The sequence below is a fragment of the Bombus impatiens genome, unplaced genomic scaffold, assembly GCF_000188095.3.
Source record: "Bombus impatiens unplaced genomic scaffold, BIMP_2.2 scf_0640, whole genome shotgun sequence".
Taxonomy (NCBI): Eukaryota; Metazoa; Arthropoda; class Insecta; order Hymenoptera; family Apidae; genus Bombus; species Bombus impatiens.
The window spans coordinates 1987300-2012870 of NT_177059.1; the positions used below are offsets into that span (position 1 = coordinate 1987300).

The window sequence follows — 25571 nt, forward strand, 5'->3', positions numbered from 1 at the left end:
GAGAATAGGATAAAATAAAATGACATATGAATTTCATAATTTTATTGTTTTCACATTTTTTGATGCGAAAAGTTGATTTTCGAATAAAAATATACGATATGAATATTTTATTAGTAGAAATTATACTTAATTATAATTGTCATGAACACATAGAAGTATTTAAAATTTTAAATGCTTCGATGATTAATTATTTATCTTTTATTCATTTTCCATCCAATCAATGATACATAATCTCTTTATTCCCATATACTACATTTCTTCGTTGGGTTCATAGGGCTATTTAATGGGCAATTGTAAGCTTCAGCGAAATCTTTAGAATTAGACATCGAAGCAATTACTCTTAACAAACCAGGACGGTGTAGATCGTCTCTTATTTCCTCTTGTGACTTGTCCGGTTTTATCACTTCGCACCACAACTGTAAATTTTAGAACGTATAAATTTATTTTCAAGAATATATTCAATTCATGCATTGTTAAATATAGTAATAATAAAGCAATAGTGATAGTAATCAGTAAAAGATAAGTTTTCGGAATAACGATTTGACTAACCGATTTACATTATGAATATGTTATTGCTTTTGATAATTTAAAAACACTGATATCGTATAGTTAAAAAAATAAAAAAATTATCTCACATTAGCAAAGGACAAGAAGAATAGTTGCTCGTTACTCATGTGCTCTAATCCTGGTAGCATAAGGTCTGATTTTCCACATTCTCGTAGTCTTCGTTTATAAGCTTTAAATGCAGAGTTTAAGACCATTGTGTCTGCAATATTTTCATCTGACGTTTGCAGACCATAACTCTATAATTATAAGATAGAGATATATACAAGTATAGTTCTAAAGTAGTTTAGTACAATATATTATATACTTTACATTTATATATATCGTCGTAGTAGAAAATATAAAATATAAGACGGAAAGAACTTTATACCTGTGGTGTAGAATCTCCTACTTTCTTCTCCAAAACACGATATCTCGTAAATTGATTTTTGAAGCATTGCGCTGTTTTGCGGTACGCGTCTTTCATTTTACGTGACCAGACCGTGATATCATCATCTTTGTCAAACATACGATCTGCAAGTTATTGGTAATAAATCAGTGCTTTCGTTAACCAAGTTTATAGTCAACAATATTTTACAATAATCTACCTATAACACTAAAACCATGATTTATTTGATGACTCACGACTAATCCGATAATACCATAGCTTGTGTACCTACATTAGAGAAATAATACTTTGCAAAGAATTATACGTTGTGAGCAAATTAAATTAATTATTATAATAATTTTATCGATCTTCGATAAAATAGGCAAATATATTAAATGTGCTAACATATAGGTTCTTACCATGGTTGTCTAAAATCAAAGAGTAGCTGTTGAAAATTTGCTGCTGTTATTTCTGCAATAATAAAAATTCCTTACTACGAATATTGTTAGAAAAATATCTTTCTATTTCTTTTACATCGTTAACGACCTCGATTCTTAGCCAGGTTTCGTTTTTTACTTTGTTTTAAAACTTACGAACGCTATTTTGCCATGGCGAGAACATGGTGTTTACTAACAAAGGATTAAAGTTGCCGCTTGTACGTCTGTAAAAAAGTTAATCTTTTGATTAGCTCAAATTCAATGTAAACATAGGTATTTAAAATAATGTATTGTCTTTGTTACGAAAATACTTACTCTTCAAATGCTTCGGAAGCATCCTTCTCTGAAAATAAAGTTTTTAGATTTCTCCATTTCTTATATCTCATAATGCTTAACATGTTTTCGAAATGCGACTTGCTAGCGCTAACCTAAAGTGTGATTATAAAATTAGTCGAATATGAAGTAAAGATATGAAAATCGAAGATAGGTGTGCACTAAAATTAAAAATAAAAGGTATATTAGACTCTTACGCCTCTGAAGTGTTCTTTCATGACAGTAATATTTCGATATGATTTCGGATACTCGATCTGTTTCTTCGCGTATATTAATTTATCCAAAATAATATCTCCGACTTCAATGTCCACCCAAGTTGAATTTTTGACTCGATATTCAACTTCTCTTTGGATCTCGTTTACAGTATCTGAAGTCTTTGGTAATCGCACAAAGAATTTTATAAAATTTTTATGACGATATTACACTACATTGTATTAATATCTTATCTTTTACCGCTTGTAGAACTTCTTCTGGTAAATATCGTTTCGCATATTCGTATCCCAAAATATCCACCGCGTTCATTTCCTCGACACAGTAGTTTGTTCTGTAAAAAGAATCTATTTCTTTGTTTTCTAAAATACTTCAACGTAGAAAGAATATTTTAATCGATATAATGCTCTGTTACCTCCTTATGGGTACTTTACCATCCCAATTATAGTATAATTCTCTCATTTTCTTCGTAGTTGCGTGTATCACTTTACTAAGAAAATTCCAATGTATGTAATTCACTGTATAAAATTTATATTAAATTTGATTAATTATTTATTACTTCATCGTTGTAATAAAATTAGTTGTATTATGAATAGGATATATTCAGGCATACCAATTATTCTACTTGGAGTTCTATCTAATAATTTTGTCAACGCTTTGATATAACCATCGGCCGAAGTTAACACATAATCGTCAGGAATTTCCACACCTCCAGTAGCAAACGCATCTTTTACTTTCGTTATCCAGTTAATCTAGAAAGATTAATGGTACAACTTCAATCAATTTTAATTACGTTTATTCTCTTTTTAAATAGAATAATCTTCCTTACTTTCCCGTTTTCCGTCCGAGCTTTCAAAGCGTCATATCTGTTTTGGAGTGCTTTAAGTTCAGCGGTCAGCGCTTTCTTATATTTGTGTATGTACTGTACACATTAACGTATATTAATGTTTTAATTCTAATATATATATAACGTAATTAAATATAGTAGAAAGCTAAGAATCTGGACGTTCGGAGCATACTCCGATCTTAAACAAATTTTAGCTTTCTAACCGCAAGATATAATACTCTAAATTTAACATTATCAATGTTAAAGTACATAATACAAATATTAACGAATCGTGGATATTTATGCAAATCCATATTTTCAATATTATTAAAAAGAATTAAAAAGATAGAACCTTGGTAGAAAATTGCTTTACCTATCAAATATTATAAAATGTATTTGGATATTTCCTATATATACTTTATGCAATTTTGCACCTTCAAATTTACTCTATCGAAGGTTAAAAGTATATTTTTTCTGTATCTAATACTCTGTAGAAATGCAGACAATTTTAAGAATAAAGAAATAATCATTTTTCGTATCATTCATTCATTGGATTAAGATAAAATGATCGCATTACCGTTAGAAGTCTTATTTGAAATTTAAGCAAGTCGCCAATGTCTTCCACGAGCCTTTCCCTTGGTATTGAAACGCCTCTTGCTTCAGAAAGCGCTATGCTAACATTTAGTATATACTCTGCGTACATTTTTCTCTTATTTTCCACTTCCATATCTTTTTTATTAGTTTCGTCATAGTTATCGCTATTATCGCTATCATCGTCATCTCTATTTTCGTTATCGTCATCCTTGTAATCGCCGCTGCCATTTCCACTACTATCTTCGTCATCCCGTTCATAGTCACCGCTCCCATTATCGTCTTCGTCGTCCCATTCATAATCACCACTACCGCTACCACTTGCAGCATTATTGCTATTATCATTCCCTTCATCGTTTTCATCGATTTTACCGCCGCTATTGTATTCTGCTCGATCCGCGCCGATGCCTTCACTTTCATTATCATCGTCGTCAAAGTACAAGTCGTTATTCGTATCCTCCATTCTTTCATGATTCTTTCCACTATTCGTTTCTGTAGGTTTTTCAACGCTGTCAGATTTATATATTAAATCATGTTCCCACGACTTAACAATTCTTTCCAAGTATCGTCTCTTGTTATCAACTTTTGCTTGCATTACGGCCCCTTTCGTACCTTCTTCTAACTGTATCTCGATGACATGTTTCTTCATTGTCTTGATCTTTTCGCTTATTCTTTCCCCGTGAATCGTACAATTATTAATATTTTTCTTAACGATTTTCTTTTCTAGGACTTCAAATTCGTCGTCTTCTTTAGAGCGTGGCCATTCCTCGCTACCTCGTTCTTGACTTCCTTCTTCGTGGTCGTCTTCTTCGCTGTTAGTCACGTAGATTTCATCGAAATCTAGAAGTCTGTCCACTTTTGCCGATAATCGAGGAGTATCGACCTGAAACATCAAGCAGCGTTGTTCTTCGCAATCGTTACTTTATAGGTGAAGAATCTCGATTGATCTCAATAATGTCCGGACTAAGTATGATTACCGAGTGAGTAGATACTTACAAACAGCCTTGATCTTTTATTGTAGATCAAGTACCTCATGGGAACCTGTACATCATGGAAACTATTTAATCCTGTCAAACGAGCATAGTAATCGTCCACAATTTGCCATTTGTATATTTCTTGATCCCATTCATCTTTCTCCATTATTAATGGCCAGCCACCTGGCCTCCACATTGTAGATACAAGTGGCTGGAGACCAATTCTTTCTATCTCGTCTGTAAATTAATTGTACAATTTAACTTGACGATGATATTTCGCTCGTACTGTTTTATTAAGATATAAAGATTGTGATATAATTTTAAGATTAACATCTAAAATATGTGTAATATAAATTAGGATAGATGTTATTAATCAAACAATTTTTACCAAATTATGAATTATATTTCATTAAGAAATACCTGTGTCCAAGCAAGCTTTAAACATCATTTTAGCGAATTTTGTTGCACGCAGATCATCAGGCTTCGCTTCTTCCTCCATAATTTCTAAACAAAAAATGTTAAATTAGAGATATATCGACATTGTTTCGCTACTTTCGTATTTTACGACATTTCGTCTTTGTACGTTTTCAATGGAATATTTGAATAGAAGCAACGAATAGAATATTAAATATATATATAAACAGGTAGATCATGGAGATGTTTAAATTTTTGGCAATCTAACTAAACAGATGAAATTTTGATAGAGATTTGTTTCGACTAATGAATATTATCGTAAATATTCTACTTTGGATATTTTATATATCTTTTCTATATGTACGCAATCTATATGCACACACCAGCAACCATAAGGTAATTAACTTCTTTACACAAGTGAACGATCTTTGTAGAGACGGTACTAATTATAATTATAATCTTAAACGAAAAAAACGAGCAAACCTTTAATACGGTCATCGACCTTTCTTTCTGCCTTAACTAAAAAATTCCATCGGTTTTCGTCGACAGGAAGTGGATTATGTTTTGGCCAATTGCCACACGAATACTCGTAGAAATCTTCGCATGGATTCACGCTTTGGTTCATACTCTCTCGTAATGACTTCGCTATTAAGTAGCAGACAAATTGAAGCTATTTATTCTCTTATATGGATCCGGTATTTAAAAGATTTCAACAATATAAGATTTGTATATTATTTCGTAGGAAAATCTGTACAGTATGATAAGGAATCTAAGAAATATTTCCTGCTCACCAAGGTACTTGCATTGTTGGGTGAGGCAAAGCGGTCGTTCTTCCTTTAGTTTTGATTCTTCTGTACTTACACTTAGTAACCATCGTAAACCAAAGGATTTATTCAAGATGCCATTGACATCGGCCGCGATCGCAGCCAAAAATACGCTGTAAGATTTATTAAAATCGTATTGAAAAATTATGACGTACGTCATAGATAATTCTACAGTTCATTCGAGCGATAAAAATGTTTTCTATAATTATTACTTACATAATCCATGTGAATTTCATTATACTGTCGTTAATTATATAATGAAAAAGAAAGTAAAAGGAACAGGCGTTACGGACGTATCCTCCGATATCCAAACTTCCGATTTATAAAGTGTAGAATCTACCGCAGTTGGCGATTTTATATTTACAGAAAACGGAAAGACCCTGAGTATGTTGATGATAAGCGCTGATAGTATACATTTTGTATCAATACTGTGTAACATCATCGCCATTCGCGTTACTTTGGCGGTGTAAAGTAATATTTATTGCACGTTAACATTTATTCAGCAAAATAATATGCATTGCACCGTTCATTCTATCATTTTATTCCTTATCTTACTTGGTATTCTATCGAAGAATTATAGTCATACAATGTTCGAGATATACGAATACAATATACATCGAAAAATTCAAATTCTTTTGCTAAATTTAGATTAACACTGGTGGATCGTCTAAATATAAGCTACATCTCAACAGAAATAGACAAACTATCATGTTCATCGACATTCGTGATATTATTTTCGTAACGATTAAAAGATACATACCACTTTCTATCTATTAATTAATTAATTCTATTAATTAAATAACATTTTAAATCTAATTTACAGTGCAGTTTTTATTATCAGTCCTAGCACAGTTCAATCTGAATATCTTGTGACTCAACATCAGGATGCACGATGCGGGTGAAAGAAACGGTAGCATCGCATCGTTAGATGCGGCAGCATCTGAGCGAATGGGCTGCGCAACCTTATTTTTCATCCGTGGACAGGATAACGTGCGCAAGCTGGTTCTAGGATGCGGACCAATCTGAAAATATATTGCACAAATATACGATGTTAACAACGTTGCCGCATAGACGATGGTGGAATAGTTAGCGACTGGATATCCGTGACAGGAGAGAGTACATCTGAACGGTAGCCAGTTACTCGATCACGGATCGCCTCGACGCTGACACGAATAAATGAAATGAAATTCATTGATCGAACAGCACACGTTTCGAGTGATAATTGATCGAACTTCGACTGACAGTCTGACTCGTGTTCTTTATCTTAGAAAGGCAAAGAACGTCTTCGAAAATGGAGATTCTCCTCGTATTATCTTCTCTTATCTTCCGTATAATTTAGTTCTTTTGAACGATATATCTATGTAATAATCGAGGGTTTAAAAAACAGATGGTCTGAGCATCGATATCTTTGATTGGAACAAACTGTGAATAAAACCTAATGTACTTTTTCCAACGCTACACACAAGCGTAGTTTTTGGTTTGAAAATTGATAAGAAAATTCTGTAAACAAATAGATTTTATGTATCGTGTTCGTTATTTATAAAAAATACACTTACGTACCGCTTTCCTATTGAAATAACGACATAATTTTGTGATTTTTCATTCAATTATCTAAACATCAATTATCTAATCACAAGTTAATTACACTTAATCTGGAAATTAACTGTGTCAGGTAAAACAATGAACAAGAATTAACTAATGATTTGTAGAAGTTGAGAAATATGAAATATGATCAATTTCCTTCGTTGAAATAGCAGTGAGACGCGTGATTTAAGCAATAGTTCTTCTCAAGTACGTAATTTGTAAAAGTAATCGGTAGTCTTTTAAATTAATTATATTCACTTCGTTATGTACGAATTAATAATTCATTCAGATGCATCACATTGGTTATTATTTGCCGATAACGTTTGAGAATTAATAGATTAACGCGTTTAACATAACGTTCCCCGTTTCATGAATGTGAATGTAAAAGTGAGGCAACGCAACGAGAAGAGCGAGTAAAAGGTTTATAATCGCAATCGGTATCGTCGAAGCTAACCACATGTATGGATGAAAGTCCTTGTACGAGAGACGGCCTAAACGGAGCAATTAAAAAGGAATTACTAAGAAATAGACACGAATCTCACAATTTAATATCTTTATAATAAAATGATGCAATTCATAAATCCAATAATCAAATCATAAAACAGTTAAACATCGTAATTACGTCAGCAATATTATTCGCTGTACATCAACTGGTGAAATTACAATCAAAATGAAATTTAGATTTTATTATAACAAAAACATTATTGCGAGGAAGGTAAATTTAATGTTAAAAGTAAATTAATGTTAAATATAAAAAGCTATTATGTATGGAATATATGTTAAAATTATTACATCATTCCATTGATCCATTATCGTCTAAAATAGAGGAGTCCTTTTCTTCTCTAAAAAGATATAATAAACAATCAATTGCCTTTTCTTGGATCAGCTTATTTCAATTATTGTGCGAGTTTGTTATTCTTATATTTGAATATCTTGATCAGAAAGGCATGAACTTTTCCATACAACCGCAGAATTAAATAATAAATCGATGCTACTGTGGAACGTGGGACTAAATAGGTTCTTGTCTATGCTAGCGTGGAACTAGGTTTTTGTCTATGCTAACGTAGAACTAGGTTCTTGTCTACGGTAGAACTGACTCAATGCAGCACTTGGCCGCTTGGTGCAGCGTTTCTTTTCGAAGGTCAACTTAATGTTATGAACGTGAATACTTTCTGTTCCTCTCAGCTAGTAAATATTACGATCATACAAACCGGTCTCAACACTCACACATATACCAAATCCTAGGGAAAACGGTCCGAAAATTGAGCTGTGACTAGTTGTGAAAAGTCAACATGGAAGACAAAAAGGTTCTCGTTCTACGCATGCGTGACATGGTACGAATGTCTCAAATAGAGACAGAGACACTCTATTCATCTCTGTCTGTCTCGCAAGAACGCGTATTTTGTTATCCTTCCATGTTGATTTACCCAATTAAACACGACTCAATTTTCGTACAGTTTCCCCTAGCGAGTGTCGAGACCTGTTTATACGATCGTGGTATGTGTAAGTGATTAATTTATGTAGTTTCCGATAGTGATTTGAAAGAAACGGCGATACTTACATAAATATAATCTACTTAATAAATAACAGTAGAACTATTTAATAATAAAACTAAAATAGTAATGTTAAGAGTACTTGATATTTTTTTTTAAGATAATAATTTACCGATAAGGTTATGTTTACGATATATTAAAACAAATTAAAATTTCAAATCATTCTTATGATTCATACCCAAGAATCTTTACATATTATATTGCGCTTAATTTTTTGTAATCCGAGAGTAAAATAAATCTTGAATCGTAAATCTTGTATTACATAAGGAAATAAACGCACGGAAATTTTATTAATACTTTAAGACAATATATGTATGATATTGAACTGGAACACGTAATAATATAATAAAGGTCTTTAAGAACAAGTCATCATGTAATATTGAAATATTTACTTGTGATACATAAAGTCTTTCGACATAATCAAGGAAGAAGAAAGTATAAAATTATGTCGACTTTAACGCGCATGCGACTTATGAATGGTGGGGGAATACTACGGGGAAAGATATTCCATATTTTCGATCGAAGAAGTATATCTGCTCCTGCTTTAAAAAAGAACAAAATGGTAAGATTATTATAATAAATTTATAACATTATATATTGCAGAACGTATTATTGTTGTTAATATTTTATGAAAATTAAAATATTTAACCTACAGGAATATGTGCGTGTATCAATTGGAAATTTTATAAATAATCCGCGAACATTAATTTGAAATCTTTATGATAAATTTCGATCTTCTGTTTCATATTATTGAAATTGATGTTTAACTCTGTTTGCAAATTTTTATCGCTTTAAACAAATGAATAATATGTAAAAGCATATATTATTTATATACTTACACATGAGACATCGTCATTTTTGGGCGTAACAAGTGGTTGAGATCTATTGCATACAAATTGTAATTTTTCATAATTAAAAAGGCAGCAGTTACGAAAAAAATTATTATTAATCAGTTAAAAAGTAAATTTTATATTTATGCAGAAAATTTATTTTTCCGAATTATATACTACTGCGAAATAAGGAGCGATTGAAGCATTGATCTGACATTCCTGTTACTAATATCGTCAGGGAAAACTTTTTGCTTAATTAAAATTGTTTTAAATAGCAATGAATTTGATTAAAAGATTATGTTTATGTAGTTTTGTGATTAAAATTTGAATAAACTTATTACTTGACAAATATATTAAATAGTAATTTAAATTAAACTTAATACATTTTTTAAAAATATATCTTATTTTTAGGGAAAACTTACTCAAGAAGAACGAGAAAAGGATTTAAAACCATTGTTATCTAATGGTTGGTCTGTGCAACAAAATAGGGATGCTATTTATAAGGAATTTTTATTCAAAAACTTTAATCAAGTGTGTTTCACTTTAAAAATTAATCTTTTATGATATATATCACTTTATACTATATTTTTAATGTTATTGATAAGTTATATATTTTTTACATATTTATGTTGACAGGCATTTGGTTTTATGACAAAAGTTGCATTGCAAGCAGAAAAAATGGATCATCACCCTGAATGGTTCAATGTTTACAACAAAGTAAACATTACTTTGTCTTCTCATGATGTAAATGGTTTATCACAGAGGGATGTAAAACTTGCATCTTTCATAGACAAGGCTGCTAAAGTGGGAGAAAACTAAATATTAATTTACAGGATAATTTTTAAATAATTACAATGGATGAATGATATGTTTCTATGATAATAATGTTAATAATGTTTTAGAATTTGTTAATGTTAATAATGTTGTAGAATTTTTTGATGTTATAAAAATTATATTACATACATATAAATGCTGTAGGTATATTTGTTTCATATTTGTTTTATACTATGACTTCTATAAATAAATACATTTTATTTAATTCAAATTACTTGTAGAATTAATTTGTATTCGTTATGCTATCACAATTTATATATTATCTAGAACAATGAAAATGGATTTTTATAACTATTATTTAAATAATGCAATAAATTATTTAAAGACAAATAATTTATTTCTGAATAATTTATGATAAAGAGAATTTCAAAACATCTAAATTAACATATTCATGATCTAATCAAAATATGTAGTAATTAGGAAATTATTCTAATCAAAATATATAACAAAGGAATTATTCTTCATCAGAGGCAGGTATGGTTCGTGGGGGTGTTTTGCCAATTGCCCAAGCATCTTTCACAGCTCTTGAAACCCCAGGACCATTATTTATGAGTACAAACAAACCACACAGTGTAACTGCTGAGATCATAAGCAATGTAAAGTGCAGAATTTTTGGCACTACAGGTCCAACAACACTAGGACGTGCATAGTCTGTAATAACAGCTTCCAAACCCCTATATAATATGTGTTACAATATAATAAAAACACATTAAATCTATAATTAAATAAAGAAATAAAAATATTCTGCAGTATGCAAAAAATCATATGTGGTGTGATATCAATAATTTTTTAAAATAAATAATTACCAATGTGAGTGCATTACGACTAATACAGACATTATACCATCAAGAATTGGATTTTCTGCTATTAAAGCAGCAGGTATCAAAATTGGTAGTGCTGTAGAAACAATTCTTTCCATGACCCACAAACGTACATGATCACCTGTGGGTGTACTTGCGTTGCGGCTTATTTGTGTACCTAAAGTGGTAGTTGCTGGGAACTAAAACATATTTACAATAAAATATATATCACAGAAAAGAACTTATAACATAAATATTTGAAATAAATGTTATAACACCAATACCTTTGTTAAGCAATTGGTTTTATTGATAGTTGTACCATAATTTAAACATTGTCTAACGTTGGCAAGACTACTAGATGTTCTACCAAATTGAGGTAGTTTGCAAGAATTTGCAAAAAGATTAGATTTTGAAAGTAATTCTGTAAAAATAAAAATGATATGATTTGTATTCTAATTTGGATTGTCTGTATAAAGATTAAATGTTTAATCGAATATTTAGAATATACTAAAAATTATATTAATTTTACATATTCATAGATCACAAGTAATGATCTAATTATCTTATATTATGTATACAGATTTTGTATTTTAGTTTATAATAATACATTATATCAAATAATATCACAATGATTAAAGATATAGAAAAATTTGTTCGATAAGGTTATGTCAATGTCATTCAAAATAGTAAAAATTATATAAATCAAAACAATTTATATATCTTTTCATATTTCAAACCCCACTTACCTAGTTGTTTAACCTTATGAATGATGGTGGGAGATACTACTTTCTTTAAAATCATTTTGTTATTGTAAAATACAAGACTTTTAAATCTGCACTTGTTTGTAGAGAACGATGAACTATGAACTCCTCTTTAATTTTTTATGACAATTAGATATTACGATTCTAATCTCCTATAAAAGTATGTGTGTATAATTATAGAGATGAATTTTCTGTATCGACTATTTTCACCTCGACTATTTCGTTCGACTTATCGAATGATTGCAACGATCATTTAATTTGATCTGAATATTTTGATTACGTATAATGTAAGTTGACAATAAATAATTTGTAAAGTGAAATGTTTTTATTATAATAAAATGTTTTACAAAAATAATTTCGTTCTCTTATACTTTTACTTCTACATTAAGTTTAGTTGAATACAAACAATTTTATTAGTTTATATTTATTATAAATATATATTAATATATATACTCTTTTTTGTAATAATATCTTTTATAATAATATATATACTCTTTTTTGTAATAATATCTTTTATAATATTTAATTAATCAGAAAATTACAAGATACTTGAAATTATCTGAAAATTGTTCCTAGTTGAGAAACACTGCTTCGAAGTACGTTATTTACCAGGTTATAGTCTTGTACTTGCAAATAACAATTCGTTTCTGATATTATAGTTATGTTGAATTTTTAAGTGAGAAAATAAAATTTGAGAAAATTTGACAAACAAATTATTAAATGCAATGTCTGAAACAGTAATTAAAAATACCGATTCTGGAAACAACTTGAATCATAATATTAAACAAGAATCTGCACAAGAATGTACGTCTGAAAAATATAAAAAAAATTTTAGAAAAGATAATAAATGGAGCGGTGATTACAGAAAAAATAGAGGATCGTATAACAGTGGTAAGCTTTCAGAAGAAACATATTTTAAATATCATTTTTGCGAAACCAATCCTTTCACGTTTGAAATTTTTTTAAAGGATTTCGAAATAATAATTTTGGCAATAAACCTTTTAAACGTAATTTTAATAATTGGTCGAATTTCCAATCAAATGGAAAAAGAAAGAAATTGAAAGTTGGAAACAGGCTAAAGGAATGCGATGTTGGAATTACAGAGTTTATAGGAAATGATGGATTTTTTGGTGTTATTAAAGAAAGATATACAGATTTTCACGTTAACGAAATTGCTCTTGATGGACAAATCGCTAAATTATCAAATCAAGACATTCCATCAGATGGAGAAGATGACAAAAATTTACAAGACTTAAAAAAGATGGTATCGGATACACTTTGGAATCAACTACAGAAATTAAAAGAATCAGAAGAATCTACCATAGAAATTGATGTAACGAACATGGATAAGGATCAGCGTAGAGCAATTCATAGAATTGCTACGACAATGAAGAATATTATTAGCCAAACTATAGATAAGGAAAATAAAAAGATCATGATGATCTTACCAAATAAAAATAATAGCAGTGCTGGTATGTTATATCCATTTTCAATTCAGAATGTATTATTATTGATTTATATATGATACATTTTGCCCTCAGGTCGTAACTTCCGGAGAGATAAACGGGTAGATTGGAAAAAGCGAGGAGAATATTGTTACTTTTTGTTACACAAAGTGAATATGGATACAATGGATGCTCTGAATCAATTAGCCATGAATTTACATTTAAGGCCAAATAATTTTAGTTATGCTGGAACAAAGGATCGTAGAGCATGGACCACTCAATGGGTTAGTGTCAGGAAAGTTTTACCCACAGATATATTAAGAGCAGCAAAAAATGTACGTGGAGCATATGTAGGAAACTTTAAATTTGAAACAGAATCTTTGAAACTAGGCATGTTGAATGGTAATTCCTTTAGAATTGCTTTGAGAAACGTCAGTGGAACAGATGAGCAAATTGAAAAAACCATGATTTCTTTGAGAGATCATGGATTTATAAATTACTATGGTCTGCAAAGATTTGGTACTGTAGCTACTATTCCAACTTATGAAATAGGCAAAGCTTTACTTCAAGGTAATTCTCTTAATTTAATTTATACAACAATTTAACTTTTCTAATTTTGTGCAAACTTTGTCTAATATAAGAGTATATATTTTGTATTGTACAAAAAATAGGTAAATGGAACGAAGCGATCAATTTAATTTTAAAGCCTAGAGAAGAAGAACAGGATGAAGACTTGGTAGAAGCTAGAAAAATATATGAAAAAACTAAAGATGCAAGTGCTGCATATAACAGGATTAGAAGATACGATAAAATAGAGGCTACACTTTTAAAGGGTCTTAGTATATCTGGTATTCATAATCCTCAAGGTGCTTTGGATTCGATACCCAGGAATGCTCGCTTAATGTATATTCACGCCTATCAAAGTTTTGTATGGAATTATATGGTATCAAGAAGGATAAAAGAATTTGGAAGAAATCCTATAGTAGGGGATTTAGTATATGGAAAAAATGTAAAACATAATGATAACGAAGGAGAATTTGTTTATGATAATGGAAGCGAACTTGCAACTGAAGGTAATGAAGAACCTATTAAAAAAATAAGTAGACTTGAAAGCGAAATGGATGTAGACGTAAAGATCGAGAAATCTTCTGAAGCATCTGAAGAATTATCAAATACTTTGGTGGAAGAAGTAACAGGTGCTGCAGAATGTTGTCTTAAAATAGATGAGAGTACACAGCAAAGTGGAACTACTAGTGAAAAAGATGAAAGCGACGATTCATATAATCTTCCTATGGTAAAAATTCTCGAAGAAGAAGATTTATCAAATTATACTTTGGCAGATGTATTAATGCCTCTAGTTGGCTGGAAAGTTACATACCCACCTTATGCTAAACCATGGTTTGATGAGTTTTTAGCAAAAGATGGATTAACTACTGACCTAAGACAGAAGAATAAGTAAGTTACCAAAAATGAATTTTCGACCTATTATTTTTGTGTTATAATATTTTTTATGTTTTATATCTATTTAATTTTAGAAAATATAATTTGGGAGGTGCCTATAGAAGGATATTGCAAATTCCTTCAAATTTATCTTGGAACATTACGCATTATTCGGAGAAACATAGCGATCTTATTATGTGCGATATGGACGAAATGAGGAGGTCATCAGCTCCAAAAAATGATCCAAGTATAATCTTTCACCGCTATATTTTTCAATTTTTCAGCGTACATTAAGATATTTTTATTTTTTATTAAGAGCTAATAAATATGCGTGAAATTTTCCAATTTTTCAGAGGGGCAATATAAAGCTTTAATAATAGAAATGTCTTTAAAATCTTCTACATATGCAACTATGGCGTTGCGCGAAATTTTAAAATCTGATACTTCACCGCAAGCACAAGCTGCTCATTCTGCTGCATGTAACATGGAGGTAGAGAATTCAAACACTTTGAAAGATCTTGCAGAGAGCGAAAATACTAGTATCTGAAGCAATATAAAGCTGTGATAACTTCCTTGTACGATTAAATAAAATATGAAAACCACTATTCCTATTAAAATGTAATTTAAAATATTTAATGACATATAAGTCATTTTGACGTATAAGTTCATTTTACTTCTATCTCATTTCCATATAAACAGATAAAAATGTTTAGTAACAAAGAAATATATTTTATTTTTATCTTAAGTAAGAGTGCATTTTGTTTCGATTATTTTTATATTTTTCAAATGTGAAATGATTTCAAAAATGAAATAATATTGTTTTTATTTTTACATATATACACATAATGAAGAACAATAAACTTTGAAATATTCAACATCTGTGTATTTCTTTAAAAATGTATCTCAATTTTATAAACTGAAAGGTGTGGTATCATCTACTTTAAAGCTTAAAATAGGGAGGAAGCATCTTCGAAATCGATCTTTCACGATAATGTTGCGATGTACATAGTATATATAAATCGGGGTATTGTCACGTGTGGTCGATGAAGAAGCGATTTGTAATGATTCCGAGGAGACTTCTATAGCGTTAATATCCTCTCAGGTGACAAACGAGGGAATGACGCTGCAGGACGTCCGGCGTCCCGATGCCATACGACAAATTATCTCACCTCCGCTCTGGCCGAATACCGTGAAAAATCGCCGATATCGTGACGAAGCGTTACTGTTCAAAAACGTATCGTTCTATTGGGATAATTAAGCGTTATTTTAGTTTAATCTTATTATACAGCATCTTCTCATAATAAATATTAACACACGGACGGAATTATTGAAGTTATTAGAAATTTAAAGTTGTTACATTGCAATTAATAAAACACAATATGAAAATAAATAAAAGTGTTATCGGATTGCAATATGTTACTGTAGTTTAATAAATAAATTGTAAGGTATTGAATATCAATTGATTAATCTTGTAATTATAGATTCAATAATGTAAATGTTTGATTGGAATACATTGTTTTTTTGAAAATATTTAATGCCAAAAAGGAAGAATTTTAAGCCAGACGTACAATTATGATTGAGCAAATGCTTCAAACGTTAGGAAATATTTCTTGGAATATTTTTTAAACATGCTTATTGTAGGAAATGTGGTTTGTTGCATGACTTTTACTTTGCGCGAGAATGCGGTGTCATTCGAACATCTTTGGTACTAGTTGGCACTATAGAATAATAGGAAGCACAATATGGAATGACAATATGTTATTTAACTATTAACTATATTGTAGTATTTCTCCTACGTAGCAAGTTTATGAGATAGCTTTTATTTTCTCCTCTCAAATAATGCAGATCATGGAAGTACATGTAGAGTATTTAATTCTTAATATCAAAATTCTTGCGATTTTTCGATATCATGAAATAAATTACCAAATCGTTTATTGATAGCAAACAATCGAATAATAAAAAGTTATAGTCACAAAAGACCATCAATTTCTTACATACTTCATTTTTTGTAAAAGTACGAAAATTAAATTATAATTTATTACATAATTATATATCAAGTTCACTAGAAGATATTTTGAAGTATTTTATATCATCGTGATGCTGTGTATGTAATAAAAAGGTGTATCAAACTCCGCCCCCCTGAAGAAATACCGCCCTCCCGACATGCGCCTTCGTCGCCGCAACCCTCTTTCTCACCTGTAATCGCTTGCATATGTTTGGAGCAGCGACCACCTAATTCGAATTTACCCTTCTTCATGTTTGGATTCTTCGACGAGGTGCGGGAAATTTTATTGTTGGTGTTATACGTGAATTTTTTCCAGATATCGTCGCCCTTAAGAAAGATCTTAAAGAAAGTTTGTAATGTCTGGTAAGAGTGGAATACAATTAAATAAGTAACATTTTTAGATTAGAAACAACTTTAAATTTCTCAACCACGAGAGGAAACATTTAACACGTCATCTTCGATTTTTAATAAATCTCTTAAAGCGTATCGCGCAAATTAAAATAAGTTTTGCTTTTCATTTTGTTCGATTAATGTTTTGTTATTTTATCGTTGAATGAAACAGTGTGCAGCGTAGCGCAAGATGCGCCGTTAGATTTGAGTTGTCGCAATCCCGAAAGAAAAACGAATTTGTTAAATTCTTCGAAATTTCAAAGATGTTTACCTTGTCAAACGTGTGGCAAAAATTTTGACAGACCTTCCTTGCTCAAAAGGCATTTACGTACCCATACAGGTCAGTGTTAATTTACTTTGTTAATTATATTACAGAAACTCGAATATAGTAATTTTAATTTCACTCGGATGAAGTATTCTTACAATTTTATCATAAGTAACATAGATCATAGATTTAAAATTAAGATATTTAAAAAACAGACAATTTTTATTGGAGTAAAATTAAATTTCAAAGAAATGACAAATTACGCTCATTAATAGGTGAAAAGCCACATGGTTGCGCCGTCTGTGGAAAAATGTTCAGTACAAGCAGCTCCTTGAACACACATGTCAGAATACACACCGGAGAACGGCCACACGAATGTCCAATGTGCGGAAAGCGTTTCACTGCTTCGTCAAATTTGTATTATCATCGAATGACACATTATAAGGTTTCTATTAGTCTTTGATATTTATTAATCTTCGTTTAACCCTTTCAACTATGCATAAAGCGTGGCGAGTAAAATAAGCAAACAAGCGTACTTTTGTTTAATTTGCTGTTGCTTGTTGTAAACGATATCGCAATGTCTAATGTGTAATACTGACAGTAAAATGCAATATGCAGGAAAAACCGCATAAATGCAACGAATGCGGACGTTCTTTTCCAACCCCTGGTGATTTAAGAGCTCATGGGTATTCTCACAGTGGTAACTGGCCGATGCGATGCTCGGTTTGCAATCGAGGATTTTGTAAACCTGGAGCTCTACATCATCACATGCAAGTGCACAGTGGTAATTAATATTAATTAGACATGGCGAAATGTAAGAACTAACAACCGATGGATCTTTGACAGTCTGTGAAATCATAGAATAGGAGTAATTTTTTCTTTTCGAAAATAATAATTTCTCATTTATAAAAATAAATTCACATGCTTTAAAACGTTTGTATGAAGGTATATATATATATTGTAATTGTTCGTCTTTTGGTATCTTTATATCTTAATCGATGCTTCGAGCTTTTATCGAAAGATTAAGCTTGTTATGCTAAACTATCTGCGATATCCATTTCATAGAATAAAATAAAAGCTGAATCGTTGATTTGTTTTCAGGAAACAGGCCATATCGTTGTAACATATGCAAGAAACAATTTGCCATGATAAATAATTTACGATCGCACGAGCAGTCTCACGATCTCGATCTGCCAATTCGAAATACCACCGCTAATTCTTCAAACGCAGAAAACGAAATATCGATTAATGCGTTTACTTTCGAAGAAGTAAACAGGAACCATTTACAACTTTCCGCGATTTATTCTTGGACTTCTTGGATACCTTTTCATTATCCCAAGTAATTAAATTAATCGAAGTGTACGATAAGTTGAACACATAGTATAAATATAGGCTGTAAGCAAATCTTATCTGTGTAATAAATCGAACGAGCACATCTACGTATGCCCGAAATTAGATCGTCACCGATTATTATTATCGTTATTAATTTCGATTCGACCTCAACGTAACGTTTATCTTTTAATAAGCTGGCTTTACGATAATTATAATTAGACTACGAATTCGTACGCGTTCGTGGGAAATTTCAAGCTGCAAAACATACGCAAAGTGCACCCGATATACGAAATTCTATAAAATATCCAAAGTATAATTCTCGTTATAATATTTCGTATGTTAAACAATTTTCTACGCTTCGCCTTTTTAATTATCTTTGTAAAAAGCACGCACTAATATCCACAGTCGAACTGTAATAACGAATTAGGGAAATATACTAATCGAGAAATTTCCAATTGCGTATCAGTATAAAATTTATTTTCTTCGTACAATTTCCCACGGAACATCATTACGCAGCGATCATCCTGGACACGGTTCACGATAACCGGCCTTTTAAGAACGCAGAAGACTAAAAGCTTCGTAAAAGTTTTCCGAGCAACGATTAGACTAAAACACGTATATCGTTCGAGTTATCCTGGCTATTGGAATATCGAACTTTGTGGTCAAGAATTGGTTCGTTTTGCAACTTCATCTCCTTGGACATCGGTATATATTCCAATTCAACCAGCAACAACTCGTTTTCACCTGTTCTCAAATATGATGCAGGAACGTAGAGAGTGATTTGAGGACCAGCCACCGGCCAATATCGACCTAAATTGCGTCCGTTGACGATAGCGACTCCCTTGCCCCAACCATCGGTGTTTAGATAAGTGTCCATCGGTTGGCCAGAGATTGAAAAGTTTCCTCGAAGTATAACTGGGCCATTGATAAGAGTTTTGCTTATGGATAGGGTGGATTCGATGTCGTCGAGAGGAGTAGACGGGACGCTATCCAGACGGAATCCAGTCATTTTCCAAGGGCCAAGGGAAATACCGTTTAGAGTTACCTCCGAAACACCCTAGTAGACAGAAGGAACATTCAACGAATAAGATAATACGCGAATTTATCGTTATTTTTATAGCTACGTAAGATCATCCTATTTTCTTCGCGATTTCTCATTCGAATAATGCGCTGTTCGAACGTTGGCGGCTCAGAGAAACGAATTCGATCGGCAGAAGTTCGGTTAAGCTAGCTTTAAAATTTGTTTCTCAGTGTCTAAGAAAAATCAGACTACCACGCGTTAATCCACTTCGATGCAATTGTGTCAAGGAACGATGAAATCGACTGGCTGACCTTATAATCGCGAAGTCCACTTCCATAGTTCAATCGTCCTTGGTTCTCGACCAGTAGCTTCAGTCTTCGTCCGTAAAGATCCTTTATATTTATATCGTAGATATTATCGGTACGGCTTAGAAATCCAACGAGATGATCGTCTACGTAGACCAACGCTCTGTCCCGAACCTTGGCGCGTAAAATCGCAGGATCCGGACGGCCACGTACTAGATCGGTCTCGTATAGTACCAGCCAATGAGGCAGTCCCAATTCTTCGAACGTCAATGGGTTCGTTGCTTCGACCGTGATCGTTCCAAATAATTGTCGGGCACGAGGTTCGAATAATTGTAGAATTGGCACTAGGAGAACCGTACCGTAATCTCCTTTTGGAGATGGTGATGGAAGGGGCACGTTTGGCAATGGCAAATACTGTAGGAAAAAATCGATGCTATTTAACGAGATGTAAGAGTAACGTATACCACGATTTTTATATTTATTATTATTATAAATTGGGGGAAAAAAGACAAGAACGTTGTCCAGTTTCTTGAAGAATCGCGAATAATACCTTGGATATGACATTTCTGATCGCGAAGTACTTCGGCGTTGGATCACCAGCTTCGGTTAACGGAGCATCGTAATCGTAAGAGGTCAATTGCGGGTTGTATGCGTTGTGGCCACCGTTAGCACCTGTGGCATCGTGCGTTTGAGTTAGTATCTATGTACATTATACAGCTGTCGAGGCTGTAGTCTTATCATATCGACGAGACGAAGAGTTTCTGAATATTAGGATTTATTATACGAGTATATGTCATGTACCGTGTATCGAACACGATACGATTAAATTTTGCAATTAATAAACCGATAGTTCTCCCGTCCGTTGAGAAGGCCATCTAGGAATATTATGTAAATTTTCTTCTCGGAAAAGGAACTTGCAGATGTGACACATGTACCGAGAATTTTCTTTTTTATTTCTTTTTTGATATTTTTCAACGATTTGACGCGTGTTCTAGCCGTTTTTTTTTTTAAGGAAAAATTGAAAAAAATTGTTCTGAATTTTTCGTTAGAATTAGAAAATTAGAAAAATTATACCAACCAGCGGTATAACCAAAATTTGTTCCACCGTAGAACATGTATATGTTAACAGAAGCACCCAAAGATAGCATTTCATCTAAGGTTTTCGTAACTGTTGCAGTTTGTACTCTTTGAAACGGTTCCCGCCAGTGTGACAACCATCCGGGATAAAATTCAGAATTTACTAAGGGACCCTAAAGAGAAACGAAACATAGCCATTTAACAAGAAAGAATGATCAAGAGTTATACAATCTGACCGACAAGTCGTTTAAAATGATAAATAGAAAAAGTAGAGCAATTGTTTCTCATTAGTATCTCGTTCGAATTAAGTTCTACTGATTTTACGTAAAAGCGTATTTCAAATACGTAAATCTAAACGCGTATTCTACGTTTTGAACACTGGCAACTGGCATATTACGAATGCCTCTGATCTTACTCGTAGGTTTTAACCTTACGTGATATAATACTTATAACGCGATGTAGCCTTGAAGGAGAATGTGCATATGTCGGTATACACTGCACACGTGTCTAACAACTGTTGCGTTATATACATTCGTTATATACATATATTTCCATATAAAGTCATATTTAAATAACGAGAGCAATAAATGTGTCACGAAACCTGTTCACAAATATTGTATAAAATTGGAGATAAATTTATTTCATACGTATATGCATGAAATTCAATCAAAATACTTGCCGTTATATCACCGATATTGTCAGTTCAATACGAAGTCTATCTAATTAAAAATTCACGTTTAATAATTGTAATTGTACGATGATCAAAGATCGATATGTGTAAATTATTACGATTTTAATTATTCGTAGATACTTGCTCGTGGCTGATACATGCGCATTATTTCAAAGTTTTTCGTCACGTTCGTGTTGGTCCCAAAATCGACGGTGGCATAAACCTCTGGTACAAATCCGCAACGTAGCATATTCGGGTTTGATCCATCGGTCGAATACAGAAGTGCCTTCGTACCAATCTTCTGTCTCATTATGTCTCTAAGCCGAATTAAGTATTCCGTGTCACACGCGTAACTTCCATACTCGTTTTCCACCTAAAACATCATCGAAATTCCACGATCGTCACTATGATTTCGTTTTTAAGAAATTCGCAGTTCGACGATTGTTAATATATTTTTGCGAACCTATTTCGGAGTCTTACTACTTCTCTTCGCTTCACGCTGAATTATCGGACAAGTATTTTCTAGGAATTGTATCGTCAATCTTTCTTAAAAACGTTAGAGAGAAGTATATTTTGTTTCTTAGAAGAACTAAAAGTAACAAACGATGATATTTCGAGAGCGGACCAAAACGTGTTCTTTTCCGAATGAAGTATCATTGCGATTAAAATGATAGTTATTTGTCGCGAAAGTATCTTTTTCGTACCTGAACCATTATTATAGGTCCTCCATTTCCTCTTAGGTAGGGCTGAACTTTGTCCAATACTTCGTTTATATATATTTCTACGTATTTCATGTATCCTGCAAAGCGGAAGGAGAACTTCGATTACGAGATAAATCTTAGAAATAACCTGCAGTTAAAAATCGTTAAAAATTCCCACGTGGATCGTTTGTGCGCAAATTTATGTCCGGTACTCGTCCTAGTAACCAGTATGGAAGTCCACCCTGAATATAAAACATATTATTTATTTTCATGAACGATGAAATAGAAAATGAAAAAGTACAACATTTTCGAGAAATACTTACAAAATCTCTCTCCGCGCAGATGTAAGGGCCTGGCCTCAGAAGCACGAACAAACCTTCTTCCTGAGCGATGTTTATGAACTCTACTACATCCGCGTCACCTGTCCAATGCCATTCGTTTTCAGTCGGTTGATGAAGATTCCATTCCACGTATCTGCGGACAAAATCGCGAGAAGAATGTTCGCCTTCGAAATTAAAACGGTAAGATATGAATGAGAAGCAAAAGCGTCCAATATTGCAATTTTCGAACGATGAGAACGATTTAATCGTAAACTTTGACGTAGGAATAAATTAATTTGATTCGATTAGCGGTGTACCGATAATGAGAAAAAGATAACTCACGTTGAAACAGCGTTTAACCCGGCTGCTCTCATTTTTTTTAAACGATCTCTCCAATATTGCCTGGGCGTTCGGAAGTAATGAAAACTGCCGGATATGTATCGGAAGGGTTTTCCATCCAGCAGAAATTGGTTGTTCTCGTAATCGACCTCGAAGCTGAATCTCGACTGCGTATCCTGGAATTGCGAAGTTACGAATCTGAGAATTTCTTCTCAAAATCGCCGCATGTCTCTCTATTATTTCGTTGACCAACTTAAACGGTGCAAACACACTTATTCAATTACAGAGTGTGCCGCATTGCTACATCCACGTAAACTGCGTTTCCAAACCCAAACGAATTGTCCGATTGAAAGAACGCGTTGGACGACCGATGAAAAACAGAATATTTCATTAGTCGAGATTCGCTAATATTTCAGAAGCATTTGGTAAAAATCTCGAAAGACTAAGCGACTATACTTCAATATGATACCTTAAATGTAATAAAACACCTGCTATTAGATTACTATTAAAAAGTGCATATATATCAGGCGTCGAGAAATACTCGATTTCGATTATTAGCGGTTTGAGCGTCATTTTCTTATAAAAATTGCAATGCTCGAACGAATAGTAATTTCCTTGCAAAAAAAAAAAAAAAAAAAATTGAAAAAGGAACAAAAAAATTGGTCGCAATCTCCTACTATAAAATACCTGTACAAAAATAATCAAAAAACGTGATTTCAAATTCTAACTCCTTAAGACACAGTTAAAAGAAAAAAAAAAAAGAAACATTCGTAGAACAAATACAGCTACGATTTAAATTATACTTTGCTTTACATCTAAATCTTAAACTATTCTTGGAAACAAATATTTCTCACGATACTTACATTGTTTACGTGGATGTTCACCACTTCTCCCACAGCACTAGTCACTGCCAAGGTCAGTAAAACGGTCAACATCTTATCCGAATACGTTAGAACTTTGACTGTGTATCTATGTAAAACCTAAAACACTGTGTCTGGAAGCAGTTACATTCGTCGAACTATTATATATGGTCGAGTCGATTTTATCAATGAAATAATGTGTATAACCGCATTTATATTTATGGGACGCATCCTCGTCTTGTTAATAACGGAAAGCAAATAGCTGTTTATTATCGAACTGGAACCGAGCTAACGCAGAGGTTCGTCGTTACGTTCCAGTTTGTCGACGCGATTGGCTGCCTTTGCTGCGTAATGCGCACTCTGACCCGATCGAGGACAGGTCGAGATATCACTGGCCGATATAAGACGTGTCACGGACACTGTACTGACCGATACGGTGGCTTCAGGATGACTGCGGCCCGGATCGGCTGCCACCGGACACGCGAACGATCCGTTACGTGGCCGACTATGGGAACGAGACAGTGTTTTAGAACGGCTGTTCGATTGGGAAAAATCGTAATTTTTATTATTTTGTATTATTTAATTTTTGCTTCTGTTGCTTAGCATTTAAATCTCTAAAGATCCTTAATCGGAATATTATTTATTTGTATAAAAATTATTCGTATCCTATAAGCGAGCGCATATGTAACATGTATACGCATATACATAGAAATACTAATCGTCGTTATCCTAAAGAGCGCTTGGTAGCGGTCGGTATTTCTTCCTTTTGTAAAAAATGTTATTTAAATCGAATTGTTCGTAATTAAGCATTGCAATAAGAAGATTATAAAAATTCGACGACACTTCCGAGTATACGCATTGGCGAATAGTCGCTAATTAACAGAATTATCGAATGTTCGTAATTTGGCTTTTTAATAAAACTATATGGATTGATACAGGCTGTTCGAAGCTTTACACCGCTACTTTGTCGTGGAAAAAATAAGCAGGTAGAAAAGTATCGTTTATCTTGATATATTGGTATCGTTTTGTCGTTTATCGTTTATCTTGATATAATGTAAAATATTCTAATGAAATTTTGGGTATTAATTATCGTAAATTCCATAAATCAAGTCGTTCAACAGCAGAGCGTCGCCGTTTATCTCATATATCATGTGATGAAATGACAAACATCTTACGCCTTTTTTCTTTACAACTATGGTCTTTATTACTTACATATATTACACCAAGTCATCATTTTTCAACGAATATCTGAAAGATTTGACCGAAATACACGACGTAAGGTTTTCTTAATGATTGTTCAGCGCAAGTTTTTGTTGTAAATACTCCTAATAAATTTTAATAATTTTTCCAATCTGTAACTATATCGCGATATAGTTAACGGTATACTCTTTTCTTTTAAACGATAACTCTTTTAACGGTTCTGTATTATAAAAAATAGAAATCAACGTTTAAAGAATGTTTACGTCATTCTATCATCTTTTGCACACAATTCTGGCAAT

The 25571-nt window shown here is 32.3% G+C and overlaps 6 protein-coding genes across 8 annotated transcripts; 3 read left to right on the forward strand and 3 right to left on the reverse strand.

Annotated features, from left to right (window-relative positions):
- Positions 1-175: 175 nt before the first annotated feature.
- LOC100748304 (membrane metallo-endopeptidase-like 1) lies at positions 176-5986 on the reverse strand. Of its 2 annotated transcripts, XM_003491900.4 has the most exons (18): positions 5757-5979; positions 5508-5653; positions 5200-5361; positions 4723-4806; positions 4325-4539; positions 3315-4211; positions 2741-2833; positions 2525-2663; positions 2327-2429; positions 2155-2245; positions 1899-2075; positions 1684-1796; positions 1525-1592; positions 1351-1402; positions 1152-1219; positions 935-1077; positions 636-803; positions 176-416 (listed from the first exon to the last, which is right to left on the reverse strand). In XM_003491900.4, exons 1-18 carry the CDS (start codon positions 5774-5776, stop codon positions 237-239), a joined length of 2919 nt encoding a protein of 972 aa, XP_003491948.2. In that variant the 5' UTR covers positions 5777-5979; the 3' UTR covers positions 176-236. The 2 variants fall into 2 exon arrangements, with proteins under 2 accessions (XP_003491948.2, XP_024225547.1); XM_024369779.2 differs by lacking the exons at positions 176-416; positions 636-803; positions 1152-1219 and having other exon boundaries at positions 941-1077; positions 5757-5986.
- Positions 5987-8826: 2840 nt separating this feature from the next.
- Positions 8827-10419, forward strand: LOC100741984 (probable pterin-4-alpha-carbinolamine dehydratase). The gene is made up of 3 exons (XM_003491852.4): positions 8827-9239; positions 9919-10038; positions 10144-10419. Exons 1-3 carry the CDS (start codon positions 9123-9125, stop codon positions 10324-10326), a joined length of 420 nt encoding a protein of 139 aa, XP_003491900.1. The 5' UTR covers positions 8827-9122; the 3' UTR covers positions 10327-10419.
- Positions 10420-10656: 237 nt separating this feature from the next.
- On the reverse strand, positions 10657-12146 carry LOC100742104 (succinate dehydrogenase [ubiquinone] cytochrome b small subunit, mitochondrial). The gene is made up of 4 exons (XM_003491853.4): positions 11888-12146; positions 11426-11562; positions 11148-11341; positions 10657-11015 (listed from the first exon to the last, which is right to left on the reverse strand). The coding sequence occupies exons 1-4, from the start codon at positions 11940-11942 to the stop codon at positions 10796-10798; spliced, it is 606 nt and encodes a 201-aa protein (XP_003491901.1). The 5' UTR covers positions 11943-12146; the 3' UTR covers positions 10657-10795.
- Positions 12147-12470: 324 nt separating this feature from the next.
- Positions 12471-16106, forward strand: LOC100748422 (pseudouridylate synthase 7 homolog). 2 transcript variants are annotated; one of them, XM_033322516.1, is made up of 6 exons: positions 12471-12793; positions 12871-13374; positions 13444-13917; positions 14019-14802; positions 14883-15034; positions 15890-16106. In XM_033322516.1, the coding sequence occupies exons 1-6, from the start codon at positions 12628-12630 to the stop codon at positions 15997-15999; spliced, it is 2190 nt and encodes a 729-aa protein (XP_033178407.1). In that variant the 5' UTR covers positions 12471-12627; the 3' UTR covers positions 16000-16106. The 2 variants fall into 2 exon arrangements, with proteins under 2 accessions (XP_033178407.1, XP_012244790.1); XM_012389367.3 differs by lacking the exon at positions 15890-16106 and adding an exon at positions 15141-15435 and having other exon boundaries at positions 12628-12793.
- Positions 16107-17148: 1042 nt separating this feature from the next.
- Positions 17149-18837, forward strand: LOC105681184 (gastrula zinc finger protein XlCGF7.1-like). The gene is made up of 5 exons (XM_033322453.1): positions 17149-17155; positions 17355-17522; positions 17723-17892; positions 18066-18231; positions 18549-18837. The coding sequence occupies exons 1-5, from the start codon at positions 17149-17151 to the stop codon at positions 18788-18790; spliced, it is 753 nt and encodes a 250-aa protein (XP_033178344.1). The 3' UTR covers positions 18791-18837.
- A 394-nt stretch (positions 18838-19231) lies between these two features.
- Positions 19232-24553, reverse strand: LOC100742348 (beta-galactosidase). The gene is made up of 10 exons (XM_003491855.4): positions 24076-24553; positions 23216-23388; positions 22877-23027; positions 22732-22795; positions 22557-22651; positions 21998-22225; positions 21184-21355; positions 20656-20777; positions 20112-20519; positions 19232-19836 (listed from the first exon to the last, which is right to left on the reverse strand). The coding sequence occupies exons 1-10, from the start codon at positions 24145-24147 to the stop codon at positions 19381-19383; spliced, it is 1941 nt and encodes a 646-aa protein (XP_003491903.1). The 5' UTR covers positions 24148-24553; the 3' UTR covers positions 19232-19380.
- Positions 24554-25571: the final 1018 nt, after the last annotated feature.